At 38.5% G+C, this 25166-nt stretch overlaps 1 protein-coding gene across 4 annotated transcripts; it reads left to right on the top strand.

Moving 5' to 3' along the window:
* The first annotated feature begins 1375 nt into the window (after positions 1–1375).
* On the top strand, positions 1376–25166 carry LOC104884788 (protein ALWAYS EARLY 3). 4 transcript variants are annotated; one of them, XM_048641433.2, is made up of 20 exons: positions 1376–1660; positions 2335–2453; positions 2731–2829; positions 2978–3040; positions 3634–3711; positions 5839–6037; positions 6530–6801; positions 6884–7244; positions 7986–8063; positions 8380–8639; positions 8730–8786; positions 9432–9740; positions 9832–10010; positions 11459–11741; positions 12439–12678; positions 13688–13849; positions 15100–15228; positions 15360–15578; positions 22694–22978; positions 24816–25166. In XM_048641433.2, exons 2-20 carry the CDS (start codon positions 2349–2351, stop codon positions 24978–24980), a joined length of 3543 nt encoding a protein of 1180 aa, XP_048497390.1. In that variant the 5' UTR covers positions 1376–1660; positions 2335–2348; the 3' UTR covers positions 24981–25166. The 4 variants fall into 4 exon arrangements, with proteins under 4 accessions (XP_048497390.1, XP_048497391.1, XP_048497392.1 ...); XM_048641434.2 differs by having other exon boundaries at positions 9495–9740; XM_048641435.2 differs by having other exon boundaries at positions 9501–9740.

A 25166-nucleotide genomic window follows, 5' to 3' on the forward strand; every position in this document is an offset into this window, starting at 1 on the left:
TTTGTTGGTTTGACTTTGGAGTTTACTATGTTTTATTTATAAAGTTATTTATTATGTTTTCCGCTGCGAAATTCTGAATAAGATGATACGTTATCACACGGGCGATAATGCTTTGATGATTCTCTAAGTTTTATATTTGAAAAATATTTTTGGAAAAGAGAGAATTATCGGGGTGTTACAAAAAGGAAAGTAAATCTCTTACCAACTACTGTAGATATTTGTTGATTATTCAAGGTTTCTCCACATTTGTTTTAGTTTTTAGACGGAGAAAGAATAGACTCCATGGTAATGGCGTGGAATCCCAGAGAAAGAAGAGAGAGAAGAGTCAAAGAAAGAGAAAGAGGAGAGAAGAGAGCGAAATAGCGAGGAAGATGGAGAATCAGATAGAGGTGGAAGTGAGGAGAGAAAGAAAATCGTGCAGCCCAAATTACTCTAGAGATGAAGGGCTCAATTGCCAATTCTTTATCTACAGTGAATTGCATGTTTTTTAGACTAATACCACTATTCCTTCAAATAGTAGAATGAGTGCGACATTTATAAGGATACTATTATTTAAACAATACCAATCATTTAAATAGTTACTACGATAATTATTACTACCAAAACAATCACTTATATATACACCAAATGAAAAAACCAAGCACAACTCCCACGAGTAGGAATGATAACGGTCGGACTTGGTCCGGATTATGCATAGTTCGACCCCGACCTACAAGAAGCCGGATTTTAAATTTGACTCCGACTCCAAATCCCAACATCCGACACTTAAAATCCTATCACTCGACTTTGACTCCGATTGCAATCCGACTTTTTTTCGACCCATTTGAATAGAAAAATCTTCTATATACAAATAATCTAATTAATACTATATTTTTTAATAGTCATATGAAAATCTTATAGAGTACAAATAATTTAAACATTATTGTTACTTTTAACAATCATTTTTCAATGGGAAAATCTTATATAATACAATTACCTCAAAGTCAGAGCCTGATTATACATACATAATACATTAATATAAATAAAAAAGATTAATTGCATTAAAATCGGAGTCGAAGTGAATGTCAGATTTTTTTATGGGATCCGACTTCGACTCTCCTCCGACTTGAAGTCGAATTTTTAAAATATAGTCGGATGCAGATAATTTTCTTATCAGAGTTGACTCAGATTTTTTCCTTCAAATTAAAACGAACTAGAATTAAATTCGGACGGAATTGCCACCCCCCACCCACGAGCCAAACCAAAATAACAATCAAAATGGTGTTGGATTATGTTTGGCTCAACTTAAAATTCATAGACCACGAACCACCCCAACCCCAAGGCCCCTCCACATTGAATCACTAAATTTAAAATTTTAAATACTACTTTTAAAATTAAACATATGAAAGTCACAGGCGAGAGGACGGGGAAGGAGAGGAAACGAGAGGAGAGAGAGAGAAAGATAAAGCACAAATTGTCTAGCCATTGTTTTGAAGTTTTCGCGGTCATGCCCTCAAATTTCACATCCTTCTTTTTCACTCTCTACAATTTTTCCCCCATTTATCATCAATTTCCTCAATCTCTCTCCTTTTTTCTCTCTCCTTTCTCTTCAGCTGCTTCTTCATTGTTCTTCAATTTGTGAAATTAATCATTCTACCTAAGCTGCGATTCGATCGGTTAGGTAAGCACTGCTATCTACTAACTTGCTTTGTGTGTGTGTGTGTGTGTGGTTGAATTAGGGTTTTAGATGCTTTTGATTTTTATTAGCTTTTTGCTGTTAGTATCGAATATGCTTTGTCATTTTGCATTTTGTCTTTGATTCTTGAAAATGTTGTTACTAATGTGCTTGAATCCGTCAGTGAAGCAGCTCAATTATCATTTTAATATTTTTTTTTGTCTCTGAATCCTGAATTTATCATCTTGCTTTGATGATTATATTTTATGGCGGTAATTAGGCTTTGTTCAACGAGCTTTGTTTGAATCAGGGTCTATTTGACATCCCAGAAGCAATTTGAATAGTATATTGACTTTATTGAGTTATCTTCTGAGATTAACAACCTCTGCGTCGATTGTCGAGTGTCTTTGAGCTTGATTCTGTGGAGTGAATGGATTTGGTTGAAGAGGTTGGTGAGTTTGTCAATTTGTGTTTGAGCTGCTGAAGGAATGTCTCTAATTGCATGCCAATGAGTTCCCGAGTATCTAACTAGCTTTGATCAGCTCGTATGTTATACTAGACTTCTAGTTAATGGTCTGTTTGTGTTGGGCCTATTAAATATGTCATTTGCATGAGTTGACAACACTTTGCTGTTCCGCAATAATGTCTGCATGTGCTTATATCTTGTGCCTATGTTGCAGCTGAACGCTTTAGTATGGCTCCTACGAGAAAGTCAAGGAGTGTCAACAAGCGGTTTACCTATCCTAATGAGGGCTCCCCTACCAAAGATGGAGATAGTGCTAATAAAAGTAACAAGCGGGTAGGGTTTCACTATTTTTTTTGCCTGTGCATTTGTCTTTTATTCTAGTAGTTGTTGCTTGGTGCGAATATCTCCTTGATCACTGCAAGTATGTCTTAAAGTGGATGATTGATTTAGCTGTATTGTCCATTACCCACTTCACGATTTTCAGTTATTCTGCTAAATATCGCTCTGTTTTTGTGTTTGCTTGGACCACTTGGAGCTACTTGGGTTTAATTGGTACTGCTCTTAAATGTATTCTTGGCATCTTACTTTTGTGTCTTTACCTATTGTGTAGAAGAGGAAAGTATCTGATATGTTAGGGCCTCAGTGGAGCAAAGAAGAGCTTCAACGTTTCTATGAGGCATATCGCAAGTATGGGAAAGATTGGAAGAAGGTAAGCCCAACATAAGTGGCTCTTTTTTTTTTTTCTTTCTTATGTGTTTATAGAAAATGCACTTAAAACCAGATGCTATTACTCCTCCATGAATGACTATTTCTAGATTGAGCACTTCTGTTAAATGTCTGTTTACATTGGTGTGTAGGTGGCTGTAGCTGTACGTAACCGATCAGTGGAAATGGTGGAGGCCCTTTATACTATGAATAGGGTGAGGATGGCTTGATTGCACAGCCTAGTTTTTCATAATTCACATCCTAAGTCTTCCTTCCCTCTCCATCTATCCATCATGGTGTGCGTGTTTGGATTGGCATGCATGTTTTATATGAATCATAGTTTTTTTTTTTCTTAATATGGTAATAAAGAATGTTTGTGTTTGTATACCTCCTGATGAGAATGCATTTAGAATTATCTATATATGGTTACAAAAAAGATCTGTTGGAACCCGTACATGCAGTGCTTTTGTACAGTCACTTTGAAGTTTTAGCATCTGACTTACCTGTTTGCTGGAGTACATATGCAATGAAGTCGCTCATGCCTTCGTACACATTCAAATTTCATGCCTCAATGCTGCTGTTTAAATTTTATTACCAAGCAACTGAGACCTATTGTTGCCCAGAACTTCACTTGTATATGTGTAGATATTCACTTTTTGGAGGTTGGCCTCCCACAAGACCCTAATCATCACTTAGATGTTGATTGATATCACTAGAATATGCAGATATAACTTAAGGTTTTCATGGTTTTACCTTCTATAAATAACTACTGCAGTTTTGTGACTGAACATATCGCTCTCTCTTTCAGGCTTACTTATCTCTTCCAGAAGGAACGGCCTCTGTTGTTGGATTAATAGCGATGATGACTGATCATTATTCTGTCCTGGTGAGAGACAGATTCTGGCTGACCTATGATGTTATAGAAATTCTTTGTTTGATTCTGTTACTTATTTCTGTTCTCTTTAAATAGAAGACATTTTCTTTACATCGCATGCAGAAATTACATAATTTTTACTAATAGAAAATAAAATATCAATGGCAAAGTTTTGTGCTGGCAAACGTCAAAGTCAAATTGCTACAACTACTAGAGGATTTCATATGTAATAGTGGAATTCTCCCTTTGTCTCATACTGCATTACCCATTTGCATTATGCACAAAGCTTTAGGAGGGAGTTGATATAATTCAAGATAGTGTGTAATTTTTAACTGGAAAAGATACTAAAAAATTGTGATTGGAGATAGTGGCTAATTATATATTATAGTTAAGATGTGGTCCCAACTCCAAAAAGAAAATGAGTAAAGTATTTTGAGGCATCCCAAACTGGGAAAATGGGTAATGTATTTATGGATGGAGGTATTATATATTTACAACTAAGATACTTTTGAATGGAATGGATCATACTTGGATGTCATACTACAAGGCACAATCATATGTAGATAATTATGTGAGATCTTGCTGATATTGAATCTTATTTGAAGGTTCTGATTCACGTGATAGTTTCTTGTGTTGGTGGTGGAATAAACAATTCTTTGCTAGTGTATAACTAAATTTGGATCTAGTTTATAGATTATGGATATATCCTATAACACCTAAGACATGTAGATTAGTAAACTCGAAGAGTAGAAATAAAATGATATGATGATGAAGATGCTAGATTAGAACATTGCTTGAAGAATATTGGATAAAGGGTGTGCTGAATTTAGAAGCTGCAGAGGGTGAAGGGCATTCAGAGTTTTCCGAAAGTTGCTATTTTTGTGACAGTTTAGACAAATGATCTTAGGTGCTATGATGACATGTTTAGTGTTGAAATTTTTTTACTCACCCTTGTCCCACAAAAATGCCCTCTTCAACATTTCACAATGTTTAGGAAAGTTAGTTTGGCTTCCTTTATCAATATGATTTGCTCGAAGTGTCCCCTGCTTTTAGTGGCACCCATTAAATTCAAGCACAAAATCATTAATGAGTACCAAAATGTAAGCTCTTACAAAGTTGAAACTCATTTGGGACATGCCAAAGTGGAATACTGACCACTCTCTATGGGATAGAGGGAGTACCATTATATGCCAAGGTCTCTTTATTGATCATGGTTAGGACTCAGGAGGGAAGCTAATGGAAGAAAGTGTTGAAGACTGTATTTTTGTTCATTCCCTTCATTTCTTTTGTTTACTCTTGAAGGAACGGACCTTCCTCTTCCAGCTTCAAATTTTTGGTCTTTGAAGAATTCATTAGCCTGACCCCACCTTCCTGAAGTCCTGAACTTAATCTCCAATGTCTGTCTGTTGGTGCCACTGCTTTCTGTTTTGTATGAGGCAGTGTTTTAGTATTGTGGGAATTCTGAAATGATCACTGCACATATATAGATTACTGTCAACTGCTGAGGGGAAATATTGGGTGCGCCTGGTTGCTTAGAAACAAAATTGAACTTTATGATTTGTGTGGTTGATTTCTTGGTCGAACTTGATGTTTTCTTCTAATTACTTGTCCATATCCTCAGTGTAGGTGAATAAGTAAGCTGAAGGTACAAAAGTTTGATGTAGAGTACCATAGTTCCAAAATTAGATAGGATCAACTTGAGTTATCTGAAGGAAAATATAGTAACTAGGATGACCATTATGATTGATGTTGCTTAATCCATGCATATTATATCTGAGCTCTTCATCTTATCTAATCTAGTTGGTGAGTTTTTTTTCTACTTGGTGATGGTATTTATATTATAAAAATCTGCTGCATAACATGATTCTGCTACATGTTCTGTTTTCTTTGAAGTAAATCTGTCTTATAACCATTGAACCTCCTACAAAATTACTGATCTTGCCTTTAAATCACAAAACATATGCTTCAGAACTGTTTCATATAGTCCTTTAAACTTTTCTTATCACATGAAAATAATAGGAGACGAAGATCTCCTTGGAATTTAAAATGTATATTCTAAAAATTCTAGGCACAAAGTCATTTGTGCCAAAATTGAGTGAAATTAATACCCCGAATGACGCCTGAGGAGGCTCTGAATAGATTGTTATGGCCTGTCAGGAGGGAACTGATAGTGAACAAGAGAGCAACGACGGCGTTGGAGTACCCCGAAAACCTCATAAGCGTACACGTGGAAAATTACATCCCAACACGGCTAAGAATATTTCCGATGTGTCACATTCTCAGTCGGTTGCTTCAAGTTATGGCTGCTTGTCACTGCTAAAGAAACGACGCTCTGGTGGTAAGTCTTATTTCAAATATCTACTTTCAAGTTCCTTTTCTCTCAAGGACTTGTAGTTGTAATAGGATTTTAAATCTCGTTTGTAGTCGCAATCTGAATAATGATTGTTGAACCACTTCCGCGGACAATGTGACTGGTTTGTGGCTGTCATGGCCTAAGATAAGGTCGCGGTAAAACATTTACAATGTGGTCAATATTGTGATGGAGCCGAAATCTGATACTTGCTGAGCAATTATTAACCTGGCTCATTGTTGGTTGGTTTTTGTTATTCATGAGTTTCCTATTGCGGAAGCTAATTTCTTATATGACAACAATGGCAGTAGAGTGGAATCGATATCCTTTCGATGAAGAATGGAAATCCTCCCTGCTTCATAGAAGAGATGTCAAAAGGAAAAGAACTTAATAAAAAAATATTTCTAACAAAAGCCTGCAATATCCATATTACCTCTTGACTTATATTATTTGTTTGTCTCATTATCTGGACCATTTCAGGAAACCAACCTAGGGCAGTTGGAAAAAGGACGCCACGGATCCCTGTAAGATATACTTATGATAAAGATAGCATAGGAAGGTATATTTCCCCAGTCCGGCAGGGGCTGAAGTCGAAGTTAGATGCTGATGCTGATGATGATGATGTTGCTCATGAGGTGGCATTGGCATTGGCAGAGGCATCCCACAGGGGTAGTTCTCCTCAGGTTTCTCAGACACCAAACAAAAGAAGAGAGGCTGTTGTAAAGTCACCTGTTGGCTTGGGTGAAAGAGTGGTAACATATGCTTGATTTCTTTATACTTGAAGTCTTTCAAAGTAATTTTTTGAGGAGCCTAATATATTGTTTTTTGCTTTAGTGTTCGGAATCAGAAATGACAAGTGCCAACAACATTGGAAATGATATGGATGATGGGTGTGAAGGAAGTTTGGGAAGCACAGAAGGCGAAAATAATTTTTCTCTGGAGAATCTCCAGCCCAGTGGTAGGAAAGGTGTTGGTACATTTGTTCAACAGAAAGCAAAGAAGTCTTATGGAAAGAAGGTGGAAGTTGAAGATACTGGACACCATTATGGAGATGATGAAAAGGAAGCTTGCAGTGGTACAGAAGGAGGACAAAAGTTCAGCAGTTTTGAAACAAAACAGACAAGAGATGTGACCTTCACTCACTCATCAGGTCAAGCCTTTAAAAAAAGGAGCAAAAAGGTCCTCTTTGGTGGAGGTACGTTTGGATTGTTAGCAGGCCTTTTGTTTTGTTCTTTTACAAACAAGTCACTTGATCAAGTATGCTTTTAAAAAATCCACAATTGTGAGTAAGGTAATTACAGTTTTGATTGTCCCATTTTTTGGTTTTTATTTCTTTTCTTAATTTTAAATATTGTTCTCAGTTTTCTGTTATCAAAGAAGTGATTTATCGAAACAATGAGTCACCATTGATATGGACACATCTGGTATCGCCTTATAAGATTCGTTTTGAGTGTTTGAACCTTACTCTGATAACCAGAGGCTGTTTTCTAGTATTTTTTGCAATAGTGTCTTTGGAATTTTTAGTTACTTACGGAACTTGGAAGGAAATTTGAGGAGCAAGCTCTCTGTTTCCTATCGTATGTCCGAGAGCATGTTATCAATCACAAATTCTTCTTTCTTCATCTTAAAAGGATGGTGGTTGTCTACCGTATGTCCATAATCTTCCTTCCGTAGCTTGATATTTGTTGCTCTGAATTAAATTTAGTCAACATTCCCCGCTTTCACTTTTGTTCAGCTTTACTTGATGACAAGTTTAGACTTTCTAGCTCCAATTTCTTCCACTCTGACCCATGTTACTTCATTTTTTCATTGTTTCTTTTGCTTTCCTGTTATATATCTGTTGACATTTGTTCTTCACACCCTAATAAAATCCTAATCCAAGAGAAACGAGACGAAGGGCAGAAGATGAACCTTATCCTTATTTGCTTTTTTGTAGATGAAGGTGTTGCCTTGGATGCCCTGCAAGCTTTAGCTGATTTGTCGCTGATGATGCCATCTTCCACAGCAGAGGCAGGTACAGTCTTCATGATCTGAGTATTTTTTTTCTGTATTTGAAAGAGTTTACTAAAAGTTATTGATTGTTATATGCTTCTTCAAAATGATATACATGATCTATCTCATTATTCTTGATTTGATATCAATGAGGTGTCTGATTGTGTAGCTTTATAATCTGTTTCATTCTCTACTGAATTTGTTGACTCAAATATGAAATTCGTCACTACAGATTTTTTTTGTTTTTCAATTTGGTTATGATTTAAGGATTCAGATCCTTGGCATTGCTCAGCAATGTATAGTGAAGTAACGGTGTTTTATTTTGCTGTCATTCTCAGAGCCAATTGTGCCACTTAAGGAAGAAAAAGAAAGTGATATAGACAAGTTCAGGCAACAGGACACCATATCTACAAGTCAGAGGGTGAAACCAAAAGCTTCACCGTCTAAGAAGAAGGGAGATCAATCAGTTCTCAACACTCAAGTTTCTGTGTCCAGAAAATCCAAACCAGGAAAACCCTCTGCCCCTAATTCTAGTCCTGTAGCTGATACAAAAGACTCAGGCATGCGGAAAAGGAAACCGAAGTCATCTGTGTCTAAGGTAAGACTATCTGAGGGTTCTCTTACTGTTGTACTTATGTATTTCATAAATAGATGCAAATGATATCTCTGTCTAATATCTTAACCGCAGAATGCAAGTGCAGAGGCTCAAATGGATTCACATGCTAATGCTGTTCAGGAAAAGGAGGTCTCAACTTATTCTGTACTAGCTTTCTTATTCTAGTAAATTATTTTGACAACTGGCAAAACAAGGAATTTTTTTATGCAATTAATCTTCGTATCTGTGTTGATTGGAGATATAGCTGCCTGCATAACACCTTTTCACAGTATTTAGATACCTTCACTTTTTAACTATATTATTGTTGTTGCCGTTAGAATGATTATGATTACTGTTCTTACTTCATCGTCATCATTATCGTCTTTACTTCACTACCACTGTTATTAATGGTATGTCATATTTTCTGCCGTGATGTGTAACCTGATGGGAGAATTCTCGGATCGTGTGGCCTTCGCCCGAGATTGAGACACGTTGTCCCCTTTCCCCCTCCTGAGATAGGAGATAATCACCACCAACAACATAACCTTAGTCCCACCTTGTTTCGGGGTCACCTATCCGTGACAAATGAAACATGAAAAGTAAAGAAATAAGTCATAGAAGTAAACAAAGAAAAATTATATTTTCTTTGTTTCAATTTGCTTTTTTTGTTTTGTTTTTGGTTTTTTTTTTTAGTATTTGCTGTTCTACTGTTCTCATTCTTCCTTTTTGCTAGCCGCCGTTTTGTTTTGTAAATGGTAATTTGTTATGTAGCTGAACTTCTGCTCTTGCCTATAGTATTCAGATAAGGGCATGAAGTCGGTTAATAAAAGTCGACATTTTCCAACTAATGCTTTCCAGCAGCAGCTTGGGCAATTGGTCAGGATTTCAGAACATTCTTCTTCAAGTACTGATATTAGAAGAGATGGAGATGATTCAGCAGTGTCATCTGTACAGGCTCCTGAAACTATCAAGATCAACTCGCTAACCAAATATAGGAGTAGGCGTAAAGTGGACAAATCTCAGATTCAAAGGTCGGACGTTTTTGTTAATGAAAAATCTAACGCATCTGGGCAGCTATACCATGATAAAACAGTTTACCTCAAGGTGTAGCATTCTTCCTAAAAAACCTTTAACAAATAGCCTATTCTTTGGAACATCAGAGCTGTTGACAGAGTTATCTTTTATATGATTGCAGGAAAGGCTTTGTAGTTGCTTGTCAAATTACCGTGTCCGAAGATGGTGTGTGTCTGAGTGGTTTTACAGTGCCATTGACTATCCTTGGTTTGCTAAAAGTGAGTTTGTGGAATATTTGTATCATGTGGGTTTGGGCCACGTCCCAAGACTGACTCGTGTTGAATGGGGTGTCATTCGAAGGTAGTACAAGTTCCCTCTTCTTCCCTCCCTGTATGCTTATGTTTCTTATGGAAAATTTTTATCGGACTGAGTTCTGATAAGTTTGTCACAGATAGATTAAGTTTATATTAGCATAGCTCAAAAAATATTATGGTTCTCCCAATCTATTTTTTGGTGCTTGGTTGATGGACAGAATGGAAGGATTCAACCAGTCTCCCCATTGGTGAGACTCTAATTGGGTCTTAAAAACACCTTTAAGCCACTTTTTTTAAATCTCCAATCGTGAGAGCCAAACGACCTCTAATCTAATTTTAGAGACTCTTGTTGGGATTTAATACTCCCAATGGTGAATCACAGTTGTAAGTCCCAAAAGGTCACTTTTCCAATCAATACTTCAAAAGATCTACGTCTTTTTGGGGGAGCCCAACTGATACTCTCTTTCCTCAATGGCTAGCAGACCATTACAGTACCCACTTCTAATTTTGGAAGCATCCCCAATGGTGGGAATCCTCCATGAGAGGCTCTCTCCTCTAAGGGACTCTTGGAGTCTCACCGATAGAGAGGCTCTTGTTTGAACTGGTGGGAACAGGGACATGATTATGAACATACTTGAAAACTGAAGATAAGAGCATATTGGCAGATCTAAATATAAACCCTGGGCAGGCAGGCACATTCTGTTTCTGTCCCACAACATTGGCACTTCCCCTTGCTTTCCTAGTCATTGATATGAAAATTTGACTTACACTTGCCTCTTCCTTGATTTCTGATGCAGATTCACTTAGAGTTCGGAATGTAAATCTAAGATATCATATCCCCTAGTCTTTGTCATTGCAATTTTCCAATCATCTGTTACTTTCATAATTTTATATGTAGCTAAAGAGCTGCTTAAGAAATTGATTTTGACTATATTAGGCATTATTATATGACTAAGAATCTTGAATGATGCAGAATTTCTCGAGGTTTTGAATTAAAAAACAAAAGTCGATTTTCTTGAAGGGTATTCAGTCTTTTTATCGAGTAGAATTTAGTTTAATTACTCAAATCCCAATTGTCACGGTCAGCGTCGTGTAGAAGGGAGATGGGAATGGGAGTTAGAGGCTTCTATTTGCACCACTTTATTACTAGGAAACTAGTAAAATGCAACATGCTATGAGGCATAGCTTGCATAGAGGCACTAGCTTTTGTGTGTCATGGGTACTGGTGGACCAATGATGTCAAATTCTCAACTGACATCCATTACTTTGCTGCTAATTGGCATACCATGATAACACCGCAGAAACTAAAGTTTATATTAATTTTCTGCATGAAAAATTTCCTGGCGTAGTTATTGGTGAGACTTGAGAAGCTTCCCAAAGTTTGCTCTAGATGTTCAGACTTCACTATCCTGGACTAAACAGTCTTCAATGCTTTGTTTATGACATGGAGCACAGGCAGTTTTGATTTCATTCTGAGCATTGTTGTTGATGCAGTTCACTGGGAAAACCACGAAGATTTTCTGAGCAATTTTTGAAGGAAGAAAAGGAGAAACTTAATTACTACCGTGAGTCAGTTAGGAGCCACTATACTGAATTGCGCATGGGAAGAAGAGAAGGGCTTCCAACTGATTTAGCTCGTCCCTTAACAGTGGGTCAACGTGTTATTGCTATTCATCCTCGGTCAAGAGAGATTCATGATGGAAGTGTACTGACCGTTGATCATAATAGATGCCGGGTTCAGTTTGACAGACCTGAACTAGGAGTTGAATTTGTTGAGGTACTGCATCTGGTCATAATCTATATTTTATATATATAGAGAGAGAGTTAAGCTCATGTGAGAATGCATTTTTACATGAGACATGAGAAAAGTTGTGACTCTTATGAATAAGTGATGTGACTCCAACCTTCTAAAAAAATGTTGTGACTCGAAGTGAACTTTTGTGACACTAATGAAGATGTGATGTGACTCCAACCTTAATGTGACTTTAGTGAAGAAGTGTTGTGACTCCAAAGTCCAACCTTTAAAATAAATAAATTGATAGATTAATTTTCTTAGGGCTGGTGGCTGTGTTGTGACTCTAATGAATAAGTGTTGTGACTCTAATGAGGAAGTGGAGTGACTCTTAAGTCCTTCTCATTTCTCAAGTAAGATGTTTTCTCATGTGATCTCCCCCCTAAAGATGGCTGTAATCCATTCTACTTTTTCAAAAATAAGGCAATAATCTAGATATCTATTAGTATAAGAGGTGGTTTAAGAACCAACCTAGTTATCATATGTTATTTATATGTCTCGATTCTAGCTAATTATTGGGGTTGTGTGTATGTAAAACCTCTTCTGGTGCAGGTATAGTGAATACAGCATTCATCTGTTTAAAAACAACTTTTGTCTAGAATTATAACTTCTTTGCGTTGAAGGCAGTAATTTTGTTATCATACATATGGAAGGTTCTATTGTCTTATAAGTCTTTCTGTAGGATATTGATTGCATGCCGCTGAATCCGTCGGAAAATATGCCTACATCTCTTACAAGACACAACATTGCTGTTGATAAGTTCCATGAGGCTTTAAAGCAGTTCAAAGCAAGTGAGAGATCCGACGATAGGGTGAAGGAAGAAATCATAAAATTTACCCCAAGCCAGAAAGTAGAAAATGCGGACGGCCCTTCAAATGTTGCTCCTGTATTTATAATGAGTAATCTATCAAAGCAGACCAAGGTAATTTTATTTTCATTATCCTCCTTACTACAAACAGGAGTCTCAATCACTTCCATGCACTCCTTAATATAGATTAGAAAAATTTGTTCTAATAGGCATACGTACATCAGTATTTGTACAGTTCATTTAAGAACCTCCTTTAGTGAGGACATGTGGATCATTCTCCTTGATCCATTTTCTAAATCATCGGCCAAGTAAATCTTATTATCAATCAACTTATTAAAACGATAGCCACACTCACTAAGAACTACCATGTAGCAGATTTGGTAATTTTTTTTGAATTCAGAAACAGCTACAACAAGAGGCTGGAACTTCCAATTGGAAGCTCTGCATTAATTGTCAACTACTTTTACTTTCCTTATAAACAAATTTTTGTAATTTCTTATATGCTAGTTAAAATTCAAACTTATTTGTCTATATGTTTAAGTAATGTTGTACACTTGTACTTTTATTTCTGAATTAGAACTTGCACAGTTGCACTATCTAATATTTTTCTTTCCTAAATCATGTATCTCTAGAATATTACAACATGATGCTTAAAAAAAAATTATGCTAAACCAACAAAGTACTATCCTGAACTCAAATCTAGTAATATATAATTTGCCCTTCTTGTATTTCAGTAGAGCTACCAACCAAAGTCTTTCCATTTCGTTTATGACTGCCAAAATAATGAAGAAAATAAAGATAAAACTATACCAATTGAATCTTTAAGTGGTTGATGAAAAACGTTAGAAGCGTACATTTACTTGTAGTAGTGAAAACTATCAAAAAAAAATTGGTTATGTTTTCATATACACTCTCCTTATAGATGGGAAGTTAAACATTTAATATCTTTTATGTTATGTATCATCTTTTGATGTAGAAATAAATCTGATTATCCTGGACGTATCGGTATCATTATGAAATATCCTCGTTTACCTTTTCCGTAATAAGGACTTTTCTATAAGCCTCTCTCACTTAACCAAAGCATGGGTGTCGTGATTTTGTAAGCTGATTTTATTGTTTTCAGGAGGGTTTTGTAAGTCCAAGTTCGCATGAAAAGGTTGGTCATGGTGAAACCATCAGCCCCCGACAAGCACTGATTTCTCAGCAGTCTGCGCTATCTCAGTTTCAATCAAAAGAGGCAGATATCCGTGCTTTGGCAGAGCTGACCCGCGCTCTTGATAAAAAGGTTACACCTAATCATTCATGTGCATTTAATAATTTACAAGTCTACTCTGGGAGTCTTTTGCAAGAACATACTGATAACCCCTCCTCCCAGAGAACCCATCCTATTGAACAGTCTGTTGGCTTCCCATCTGAACTGGTTTATTGCTTTTGGGTTGTCACTTCTCGTCAAGTTTCTGTCTACTTTTTTGTTGACTTGTTTGGTATAGAGGTGGGGCCATTTTATAAGTAGATCTCATCAAATCAAATCTTATATCAGCACAAGTTTTAGAAATTCTGGGCTATTCAATGCATTAACACTACTGAGACAGATGATAGTTTCTTTAATGTCAAGTTAGATATATCATCTTGAGGATCTTATCCCTGCAAAGAACATGTCTGGCACATAATTGTGATCTCCTCACGGTCCACGAATCATGCCAATGACAATAATCTGATTGTTCTGAAGCTGTTGTATACCTCTTTTTCAATATTTATGATGGCTGCAATGAATAGAAGTTCCGATTCTGCTTTTGGCAACTTCCTCTTGCAATTATGTTTCTTCACAGTTTCAAATCTGTCTTCTCCTCTGTCACCCACGCTGTCAGTTGTACTCTTATCTTCTAACACTGTAAAAACATCCTTGATGAAGATGGATATTAAATCTGGTGGATCTTTTGCCCTCTTTGTCCACTAGCCATTAGTCTCAAGAACGTCAGGCATTTGGTGTAGCAGGTGTTGCTGATTGTGACTATCTATGCAAATGAGTAGCAACTCTAGTTAGACAAGTTTCTCTCGCACTCAATTGTTTTCGATGTGTGTATCAAATATCAATCTCTCTCTCACTCTCTCTCCTCACTTATCAACCCCCCCCCCCCCCCCGGGGCCTTCCTCTTTTGTTGACATAGTAAACAATGTGAGCTAAACATAGATAGCATGTCTAATCTGATGTTTTCCAAATCCCTCAATCCAAGTCCCAAGGCCCAAAAATGGGCAGTAAAATATTTTGGTTAAATGTATACTCGGAGTGAAGACACCTTGTTAAACTAGGGCTGATGCTGGACATCTAGGTTATTTATTATTTTTAAAAAGAAAAGAAATTCCTCATTGATTTTTAAAATTTGATGATGCGTGTCTTACGTTCCCCATTATTGTTTGAAATCGTCACTTCTCATCATTGCAGTATCACTTTCATCTTTACTCTTTGTGATACTGTTAAGAGTCCTGTATAAGTGACTAATCAATTTGATTTGCAACCCAATTATTTGTTTGCAGAATTCCTTGGTAACTGAACTAAAACGCATGAATGATGATGTTTCTGAAGACAACTCTCTCAAAGATGTAGATTCTTTCAAGAAGCAATATGCAGCCGTGCTGGTGCAATTAAATGAAGTGTTGGATCAGGCATTTTTCTATGTTTGCTGTGCAAGTTCAACCACTAAAAATAGAAAAGCAAAAATATTGGCACTTTGGTTTTTCATATTTCAAATTATGCCTTGCTATGATTGTTTCTAACTGTTCTGTTTGATGTATAGGTCTCCTCAGCATTAATGTGCTTGAGACAGCGAAATACTTACCAAGGGAACTCTCTTGTTCCTTGGCAGACGAGTAAGACGAGCTTGGAAGATCATAGCAGCATTGTTAGCTCATTAAATTGCTTGCCATGCGATTCTCAAAGGACAGTTTCGCATGTATGCGAAATCATCGATACTTCTAGAATAAAAGCCCGAAATATGGTGGATGCAGCACTTAAGGTAAAACCATCCAGGTCTACTCAGATTTTCAATTCTAATTCAAGTCTATCTGTTAGAACCATAAGGAAAGAAGTTACTCGTCATGTTCCAACCCCTTCCCTGCTTTTCTAATCGAACTGTTTCCAAAGTCCTCTGTGGAAGTGGTAACTCATCTGAAGACGCTCTCTTTAGTATCTTACACTATGTTTCTGTTCATTTCATATTAAATGACCTAATTTCCTTCTCTTCAGATTAGCTCATAATTACAGTATATATGCGATATTAAGGGAACACCTTGAACCCTGATCGTATTACTACAATACCAAGGAAAATTGAGTGAATGGGATTTATAAGAGCATGGCTGTGCTTAATTAGTTGAGAGCAAAGAAAATATCTTGAGTTCCCCCAACAATAGGCAATTTCTATTCTATATTTAATTGGTTAGGAAATACTACCGCAAGGATTAATGGACTTTTCATTTGAATGAAGATGCTATTGTAATTGAGTTTATCTCTGAGCTTATGATTATGTGCTCCTTCCTTAATAATCTCTCATCTTCAATAAATTGTGTGGTTGTCTTTCTTTTTGTTTACATTGGGGGTTGACTTAAAGATATTTGAGGATCCTTTTGCAATCTGATGGTTGAGAGAGTCGTAGGAAGTTTATTGGCTAATACTGCCTTATTTTCTCCCTTGGAGGGGGTGCGGAGTGGGGCTGCTATTATCCTTGTTCAGTCTTCGATTTATATATGCGGCTGTATTACTTCTCTTAATCATGCATCCCAAGTTCAAGAGAGTTCTCAGGCATCTTCTGTCGTCTATGCTGGGGTGGGTGAGATTAAATCATCTTCTAATTATACAATTTATACATAGTATGGAGGAGGGTGAGGGATGGGATGCTTTGGTTTGAGCATCTGGTGTCCACAAACATCTCATTCACTCATTGATTGGATCTCACCTTTATATGTCGTGAGTATGAGTAAATGCAGCTATTGCCTCCAGTGGAATTGTGAGGAAGTTTTAGCTACTCTGCCTACTCATGTCTTTAACTTGAGTTCTTGGAAACTTGTTATGAGGTGTTAGGGGTGGAGTCCAGGACAAGGTTGAGCTTTGTACAGAGTCCTGAGTGGACCTTTCTCTACCTGCCTTCATTACCTTCCTCTTTAACACATGCATCTACATGGGATTTCTTTCTGAGAGATGGTGGTTATGTTTCCTTAGTTCTTACTCTAGAAGGCAGAAGCACCTGTAGCATATTAAAAGTTGCTTAGGATTCTAGAGTTGTGTTCATGTTCGGAATCTTTAGTGGTTGGGGAACTCATCACGTGCTTTCTCTTGTGATATTCATTGCATAGACAACTGAATTAATTTCGCCTCAACATTATATCACCGCACTAACTTATTATCAAAGGTCCTAAAAAGTTTAATATGTGGTGAACCCACTAGTTAGTCAAATACACATGCAAAAAATATAGGGAAGATCAGGGAAGGATTAGTGTAGATTATCCAGCTCTCGAGAGGCAGACTCTCCAATTACAAGTGACTTGGCTGATTTCTCAATGCCTTAATTCATTTAATCTCCCTACTATATATAGAGCAATCTCAACAGAAAGATGCCCTTTTAAGCATTCTTGGATGAGTGTGAACCCCTCCCAAGAGGGTGGTGTTATGGAGACGGAAGAGCTCCATCCAGAAAATACTCATAAAAATCCGATCCCGATGTGACACAATCGAAGCCGGAAAGCCATGGAGGCGAACAATGTCTTTGATGAAGACCGCAACCATCGTGAGAGCACTGAAGGGGTGGGTCATTCCAATGAAATGCCCGTACTTGGTGAACTAATCCACCACTACCAAGATAGTGTCAAAACCCTTGGATTTTAGCAACCCCTCTCAACGAAATCCGGGGTTATTTTTCCCAAACCTGTTGGCATCGGTAAAGGCTGCAACAACCTCGCCGCAGATTGCGTCGAGGCTTTGTTTTTCTGGAAAATCGCACACTTCTTCACATGCGTGGCTACATCTTTGCGCATTCCGGGCCAGAACCACTCGGTTGCAAGTCGGAGGTAAGTTTTGAGGTTGTCGGAGTGGCCACCAGAAGGTGAGTGATGGTGGAGCTGGAGGAGTTCTCGTGTTAGAGTAGAAATTTTCGACCCTTATAGAACAACTGCCCATGTTGAATTTCATACCCTTTGATCTGCTTCCCCTCTTGAAGTTCAGCAATGAGATGGGAAATAAATAGATTTGTGCTCCACTGGGCTTGTAAGTTGGCGTAATTTGACACTGGTGACCTAATCACCCCCGGAGGCCTCAAGGGGAGCTCGACGCGATAGGGCGTCCCGGCCCTATTAGAAGCCCCGGGCTTATATTGGATATGAAAATTGAAGCCCACCTCGCTTTGGTCTATCAATAACTTAAAACTCTGCTCGACTGTTCGTATTATGAAAGTGCGACCCAATAAATAATGATGCCACTTAAGAACTGGTAGAACAATTGCCATTAACTCCTTTTCATAGATGGGCTTCACTCTCTCCCTAGGCCCTAATGTATGACTGTAGTAAGCAATGGGCCGCTGATCTTGCATGAGAACCGCCCCAAGCTCGTTTCTAGAAGCGTCGACTTTAATCACAAAAGCCTTGTCAAAGTTGGGCATTACAAGGATAGGAGTTTGTCATGGCCCGTTTCAATTTTTCAAAAGCCAAGGTGGCCTCTTCACTCCAGCCATAGCAATCCTTTTTAAAATGATCCGTTAATGGCCCAACAAGTGTAGTGTATTGGCTATAAACTTACGGTAGTATCGCGTCAGAAATCCTCTCAACTCCTTAATATTTCTGGATTCGGGCCCTTCTATCATGGCTTGTATCTTGGTTTGATCTACCACCGTACCTTGGGCTCACACCACATGGCCCAAATATGAAACTTGAGGCTGTCCGAATTCACACCTTCATATTAGCATAAAGTTGATCGGTTGCGAGCACTTCAAAGACTTGTGCCAAATGTTAGCATCACTTTCCTCATCCCTTCTATATATGAGGATGTCATCAAAGAACACAAGTACGAATTTTCGTAGGTTAGGCCTAAAAACATCGTTCATCAAGGATTGGAATGTTGTCGGACCATTGGTTAGCCCAAAAGGCATCACCAAAAATTCATAATGTCCATCATGAGTGTGAAAAGCGGTTTTCGAAACATCCTCACTTTTCATTCGGACTTGGTGACCCAGACTTGAGATCAAGTTTGGAAAAAATTGTGGCCCCATATAATTCGTCCAGTAGCTCATCAATTACGGATATAGGGTATTTATCGGGTACAGTTTCTTTATTGAGGGTCTGATACCTCCATGATCCATCTCTTTTTACTAATAGAACTCGGCTTAAGAATGGGCTTGGTGAAGGTTGAATAATGCGGGCCTCCAACATTTCTCTAATCAGTTTCTCTCTCATTTTTTTGGATTTGGGGATAACGGTAGAGTTTCACACTTATGGGGTTGGTTCCCTCCTTGAGGTTAATAGCATGTTCATGGGCTTGGTTAGGGTGAAGGCCTACTGGCATGTGGAAAACAAGTTGGTATTTTTTAAGGATGGGGTCAACGAATGGGGGTATGTTGGGCGGGGCTGGGTTATTTGGGTTAGTTGATTTTGTGTCTGGGCTAGTGGGGTTAAGTGGGCTAGGCTCCAAGAGGCATAGCTCAACCAAAATTCCTTCTTTTTGCCTTTGGATTTCCCTTATCATGGACTTAAGTGAGATTTAAGTGGGGCACATGGAGGGATCTCCACTAAGAGTGATGGGTTCACCATGGACTTAAAACCTCATAACTCGGATTCTCCAGTTGGTTGTCACTGCCCCCAATTTCTCCACCCATTGGACCCCCAAGATAAGATCTGAATGTCCAAGTTCTTATGGCAAAAATTCTTCCACCACCATTACTCCTTGTAACAACAACTTGACCCCTTCCTTGGCTATGCGCAGCCACCCCTGTGCCTAAGGACACACCAAATTCCTGTGGTGGTTATGGGAATTTTCAAGGTGGTCATGGTAGTGGTAGAGATGAAGTTATAGTTGCGCCGGATCACCACCACCTCTCGGCCGTCGATGGACCCAACATCTTCATGGGTCTGAGGATTAGTGAACCCCACCACAGAGTTTAGTGACACCAGCGGCTGGCTTACTTCCTCCACCATCGGGTCAGTGGCATTGAAGTGGCCCGACGTCTCCTCTTCGTCGTCCGTAGCCAATAAAACACTCCTGGCCTCTTACAACGATGCCCCACACTCCACTTTTCGTCACACCGGTAGCCCTGTTATTAGACTAATGCTTTCTTATGTCTGCCATTAGCTTAAGGCTAGTGTAATGGAGGGCTTCCTCGCGGTAAGCTTTCTAGTAAGGGGTGACGAACGAATAGTCCACATCCGATGATCCACATAGTCAGCTGTTTTATGTCCTTCAAGATTGTCGGGGGGTGCAGAATATGGCTCTTTCTGAATATGAGGGCTTTTTTTATGCCTAAGTAAGAGGGAACTATCAGACGCATTGCATTGGCTGGCGTAAGAAGATCCGGTCTCTCACGAATAGGTTTCACAGCAGCTGCAGTCGCAACAGAGGAGCTCGTTGTGTTTGGGAATGCTGAGAGTGATCGAACGCAGGCAGAATAAGTGGATCGGATGTGAAAAGCATCCACACTATGTTAGCATAACCCTTGATCCCGTTGGTGTTGATACTCCTTATCCGACAAACGGCTTACTCCTCCGTTATTTTCTCTTGAGTTAGCTGGTTTATAGGTTGGGCTTTTGTGGTGGTATGGGTTAGGCTGGGGTAGGTGGTACGTGTTGGGCTTGGCTCAGAGTTTTGGGCAGGTTGTTTTGTGGTCAATGGGCTGGTGTGATTTGGGTTTTTAGTGTATGGGTATTTGGGTTGGGTTAATTTTAACTTCTCCACTTTAAGGCTAAGTCCATGGCAGCCTCTAAGTTGGGCGGCCCATGGAGCCTTAGTTTAGCCTTAATATCCCCCTTGATCCCAGTTAATTGGCCCAAGGCCACTTCCTTCCAAAGGCGTTGAGAACTCGATGAATTACTTTTGATATTTGGCCACTGTGCCTACCTGAGCAACCACCAACCATTGTTCATAGAGGGACCCTTCCTGGGTAGCTCGAAACTGCCTACGAATCAAGGTTTTCGGCTCCGTCCACAGAGTGATCGGTCTACGCCGATGCTCCCATTGGTAACAGAAAAGAGCATCGCCTTCAATGGCAACCACAGCTGCCTCCACCTTCTCCTCCTTCGTCAACCGGCAAAAATCATTATAGCGTTCAGCTCTCATGATCCAACCTTCAGGGTCCGTTCCGTCAAACAAGGGTATATTGTGTTTTTTAAACCTCCAGTTTGATCCTCCATTACTTCCGGGTGAGGTAAACGGGTTTGGGTTAGTGGCTATAAATGAAGGATCGGGAAAAATTGCTCTCACCTCGTCCTGGAAACGGGTTTGGCCCTCCATGAACGTTCTCATCTGAGCATTCACCCTAGCTAATTCATCGAGGAAGGTTTGCTGGGTTTGCGCAGATCTCATCTGCATCTGCTCCATGGAGGTGCGAATTCCAGCAAGCTCATGCTCGACTGGTTCCACCCTTTGTGAGACGTTACTAGGTGCCATTATATCACCTAGTTGTACGCTGCTCTGATACCAACTGTGGTGAACCCACTAGTTAGTCAAATACACAGGCAAAGTATATAGGAAAGATCAGGAAAAGATTAGTATAGATAACCCAGAAATGGGCAAGGATAATGTGCTGCTTTCGAGAGGCAGACTCTCTCCAATTACAAGTGACTTGGCTAATTTCTCAAGGCCTTAATTTAGTTAATCTCCCTACTATATATAGAGCAGTCAACAGAAAGATGCCCTTTTAATACACCTCAGCGCCTGCTATTTCTTTCTCTACAACCAACACCTCAAGACTCAGCATATCTAACAGGAAACATTCCCTTCTAGGACTCTATTTCTCCCTTGGCCTCTATTACTGATTTGCCCTCCTGCTGTAAGTAAACCGAATAGGGGGCTTGGGTGGGTATATTGCATGATAACCTTTTCTTTGATAACAAACTTAAGCACTAGTGACAAACTGCAATTGTTAAGTGTATTATGGACGGAAAGCAGAGATGATAACTATAATATTATAACTCATTCTAGTTGTGAATTGAACTTGAGTTATACTTGTTGGAACTTCTTTAAACTTATTAGAACTTACATGAACTTCTTGTAGTTAATTGATTTTCTTTTCTTTTTTACTTTTGAGGGGTAGTTGTTATTAATTTTAATTTCTTTTATGGCAGCTGTCAATTTAACTTGGATAGACCTGATTAAAAACTTATTGGAACTTGTCTAAACTTGAACTTTCTCAAACTTACTTGAACTCAAACTTAACTGAGCTAAGAGGAATCTATATGTACTTACTTTTCCTGAATTCTTTTTTTTTTTTGAGGTGAAAAGTACATAGCCTGTGTAACTATAGATGTGAAGCAGAGAAGCTAAAGCAAAGGTATAAACTGAATTGTTTGTGGCTTGCTTAGCTTAATGTCAGACTTGGTAGAAGAGATGGACAAACAACAGCAACAACAAAGCCTTGGTCCCAAAATGATTGGGAATCGGCTAACATGAATCGTCATAAGAAATCGTAAAAGAGAGATGCAAAAAATAAAGTAACTGGACTGATGATTTTTGGGACTAAACATTTTGTCAATATGCTTTTGGGCTCTTAGTTGAAACCTTCTTGCAGCAATTTGCATCTGCTCCACTAATTGGTGAAAATTGTCCCTATTATGATAGTCCCTCCGTCTTTAATTACTTGCTACATTTAGGGTAGACAAAAAGTGTGGTAGAGACCAGAACTTTATCGGAAAATAACAAATATTTGGCAGTTATAGGTAGAAATATGACAAAATTAAAGTGGAATATTGATACTTTTTTTGTGGGTCATGATTACCATATAAAGAAATGTGGGTAAAGGGAGACATCCATTTATGGAAAATGTAGCAAGTAAAAAAAGATTGAATGAGTACCTTGTAATCTTTGAGGGCGCTTATCTCCTACTCAGTGTGTGCTGCACGTTTTATTGCTTTCTAATTATATCATCGCTATCTTTCTCAGGCTGTTTCATCACTAAGGTTAGCAGCAGAGTCCGTTCAAAAGATAGAAGAAGCAGTGGACTTTGTAAATAATCGGCTTGTGGTTGACTATTCTAGCATGCCAATGCAGACCAATCAAATTAATGGAAGTTTAACTCATCATGATCAGCCAAGTCCATGCACTTTAAACATGGTGGCTTCAGATCAAGCACTTAATTCCAGGTCAAATGGAGCATCTACTCCATGTGAGCCACAAGTTCCATCAGAGCTCATTGCACATTGTGTTGCCACACTGCTGATGATTCAAGTAAGCTTTGATATTTTCTTTCCACTGGTTAAATTCAACACCATAATGCCAGGGCTGCCACTGATCCATCGAATAATATGATTATTATATTGTTAAATATTGTAGTACAGCTAACTTGTTAGAAAGAGTGATCAATATCCTATAAAGTCATCTGGCTAACCAAATTAAACCAACATTTCTTGGCCAATTAGGAGTCCATGGATCATTTACTGTCTGTAATCGTTTAGCATCAGGACATCGTTGCTTTCATGCAAAACTCACCAAAGTTTATGTTTTCGACTGCTGCTACCTTCATCACTCAGCCCCAATCCTCTCAGATCCAAAATTGAAGAAATACTGCAGATGAGCTTTTTTGTTTTCTCTTGATATTGCTCATTTTGGTGGGCTTCCTACTAAATGAGACGGTGTTTGATTGGGTTTATTTGACAAACTGAGGATCTCTCAACTTTAATTCTAAGTAAACCAAGCCAGGAGTTCCTAAAGGAAGTGATCCATTTATGCTATTGTAGACACCTACATTCTACCTTGTCCCGTCGAAGTAGCTTAGTGATGAAAATATACCCCATTTCTTTGATAGATGTGTCTTTGCATATATGAATTAGTCTTTTTGTAAACGCCTGGAAAGGGTATTCTAAGGCCCAAATGAGGATCATGGACATCATGAGAAGGATGTTGAGAGAAAGAAGGGTAGCATAAATTCTTCCATACGCAATCATCTCCAAGGTCCATAAGCATATAACACACTTGAATACACTTGAATTGAAGATAAAGCAATATCATTGTTCAAGATACCTCACCAGCTCTTTTTGCCATACCTGTGGACCCGTGCAATAACAAAGTTGCTGAAGCAACAGCATAAGTTACCACGGCCTACATGCGTGGTATCATTCATTCATTCTACCCGCATTTGGACCGTTCAAGAAAATCTCTTACAATGCCCTGCCACATGAACAGTCTTTCTTGCACCTTTTCCTCGTGTGCCGTGTAATTAATTGTGAGCGATTCTTCCTTTATGAAAAGTCTAGGATTCCCCTATAAATGTCCCCATTCAGAAAAACTTTGTTTTTGTTGTACTCCTAATCCTAACCAGAAACACTGTATGTCTCTCAAGGTGACATGATTCTTCCCCCCCCCCCCCCCCCCCCAACCCAAAAAAATTCTAGGCAAAGAACTAATGCACACACACCAAGTGACAAAGTAGAAAAAAAAGTGGCTAATTAGTTCTCTACTTCTAGTCCTTTCTCTGATGTCTTAGAACTATCGATTCTTGTAAAAAGCTTAGGATGTTATGATCTCTTAAGGTCATAATTTTTGGCTAAAACGATCATATTTAGGCACCTTGAATTACTCCAAAGTTGTCTATAACTTAAATTAGCACTTAAGTGACTGAATGCATGCAAAGTGAAGATGTATAAACAAGAGGTGGCTATATAATTCTCTAATTTTACTTTATCCTTTAATCACATTCTTTGAAAGGCATAAAAAGATGTTATGATCACATAAACAGAGAAACTATTGGAGGTCGTGCGTCCAAACTGTCCAGTGGGTAAGGCAATGGCCCAGTTAATTTTCTGTCTCATTCTTTTTTAGTGATCCAATCGTTTAGGAGTATCATTAATATCCAATTATTATCCAGCCTGTAAATGTCTAATTCTTTCTAATATACTAAAAGGGTACTTTTTATCTTTTATACCTTTAAGATGCTGTCTTTGTGCAATCCACAGTTTACTTCCTTAAGTTATGTCCATTTTCTATAGCTCTTGCCACAATTGTTGGCAGTGCTTTTTCTTTGCATTTGCACAGGATGTTTCATAACCATTTTCAATTGTGTATGCAGAAATGTACTGAGCGTCAGTTCCCACCAGCGGAGGTTGCCCAAATATTAGACCTTGCAGTCACAAGTTTACAGCCATGTTGTTCACAGAACATCCCAATATACACAGAAATACAGAAATGTATGGGGATCATTCGGAGCCAAATATTGGCTCTTGTACCTACTTAGTATTCTGCTTCAAGACCTGTATCCAGTGTAAATTTAGAAGCTGTAGATGAAAATTCATAAATCTCAGGGGTACCCGCCCTAGCCCCTTCGAGTTTCACACTGTATCGTAATTATACATTGTATATGTATCGGAAATTAATATTTGATTCCTTATATATTGATGTGCAATTAGCACTTCTACGCTCA

This window comes from Beta vulgaris, chromosome 3, assembly GCF_026745355.1.
Source record: "Beta vulgaris subsp. vulgaris cultivar EL10 chromosome 3, EL10.2, whole genome shotgun sequence".
In the NCBI taxonomy this organism is placed as follows: domain Eukaryota; kingdom Viridiplantae; phylum Streptophyta; class Magnoliopsida; order Caryophyllales; family Amaranthaceae; genus Beta; species Beta vulgaris.

Excerpts from the sequence above, each read along its gene's own strand:
- LOC104884788 (XM_048641433.2), top strand. The coding sequence starts at position 2,349 with ATGGCTCCTACGAGAAAGTCAAGGAGTGTCAACAAGCGGTTTACCTAT. Across the intron at positions 8,064-8,379 it reads ATCTTCCACAGCAGAGGCAG|AGCCAATTGTGCCACTTAAG; the intron begins GTACAGTCTTCA and ends TGTCATTCTCAG. Across the intron at positions 13,850-15,099 it reads CCCGCGCTCTTGATAAAAAG|AATTCCTTGGTAACTGAACT; the intron begins GTTACACCTAAT and ends ATTTGTTTGCAG.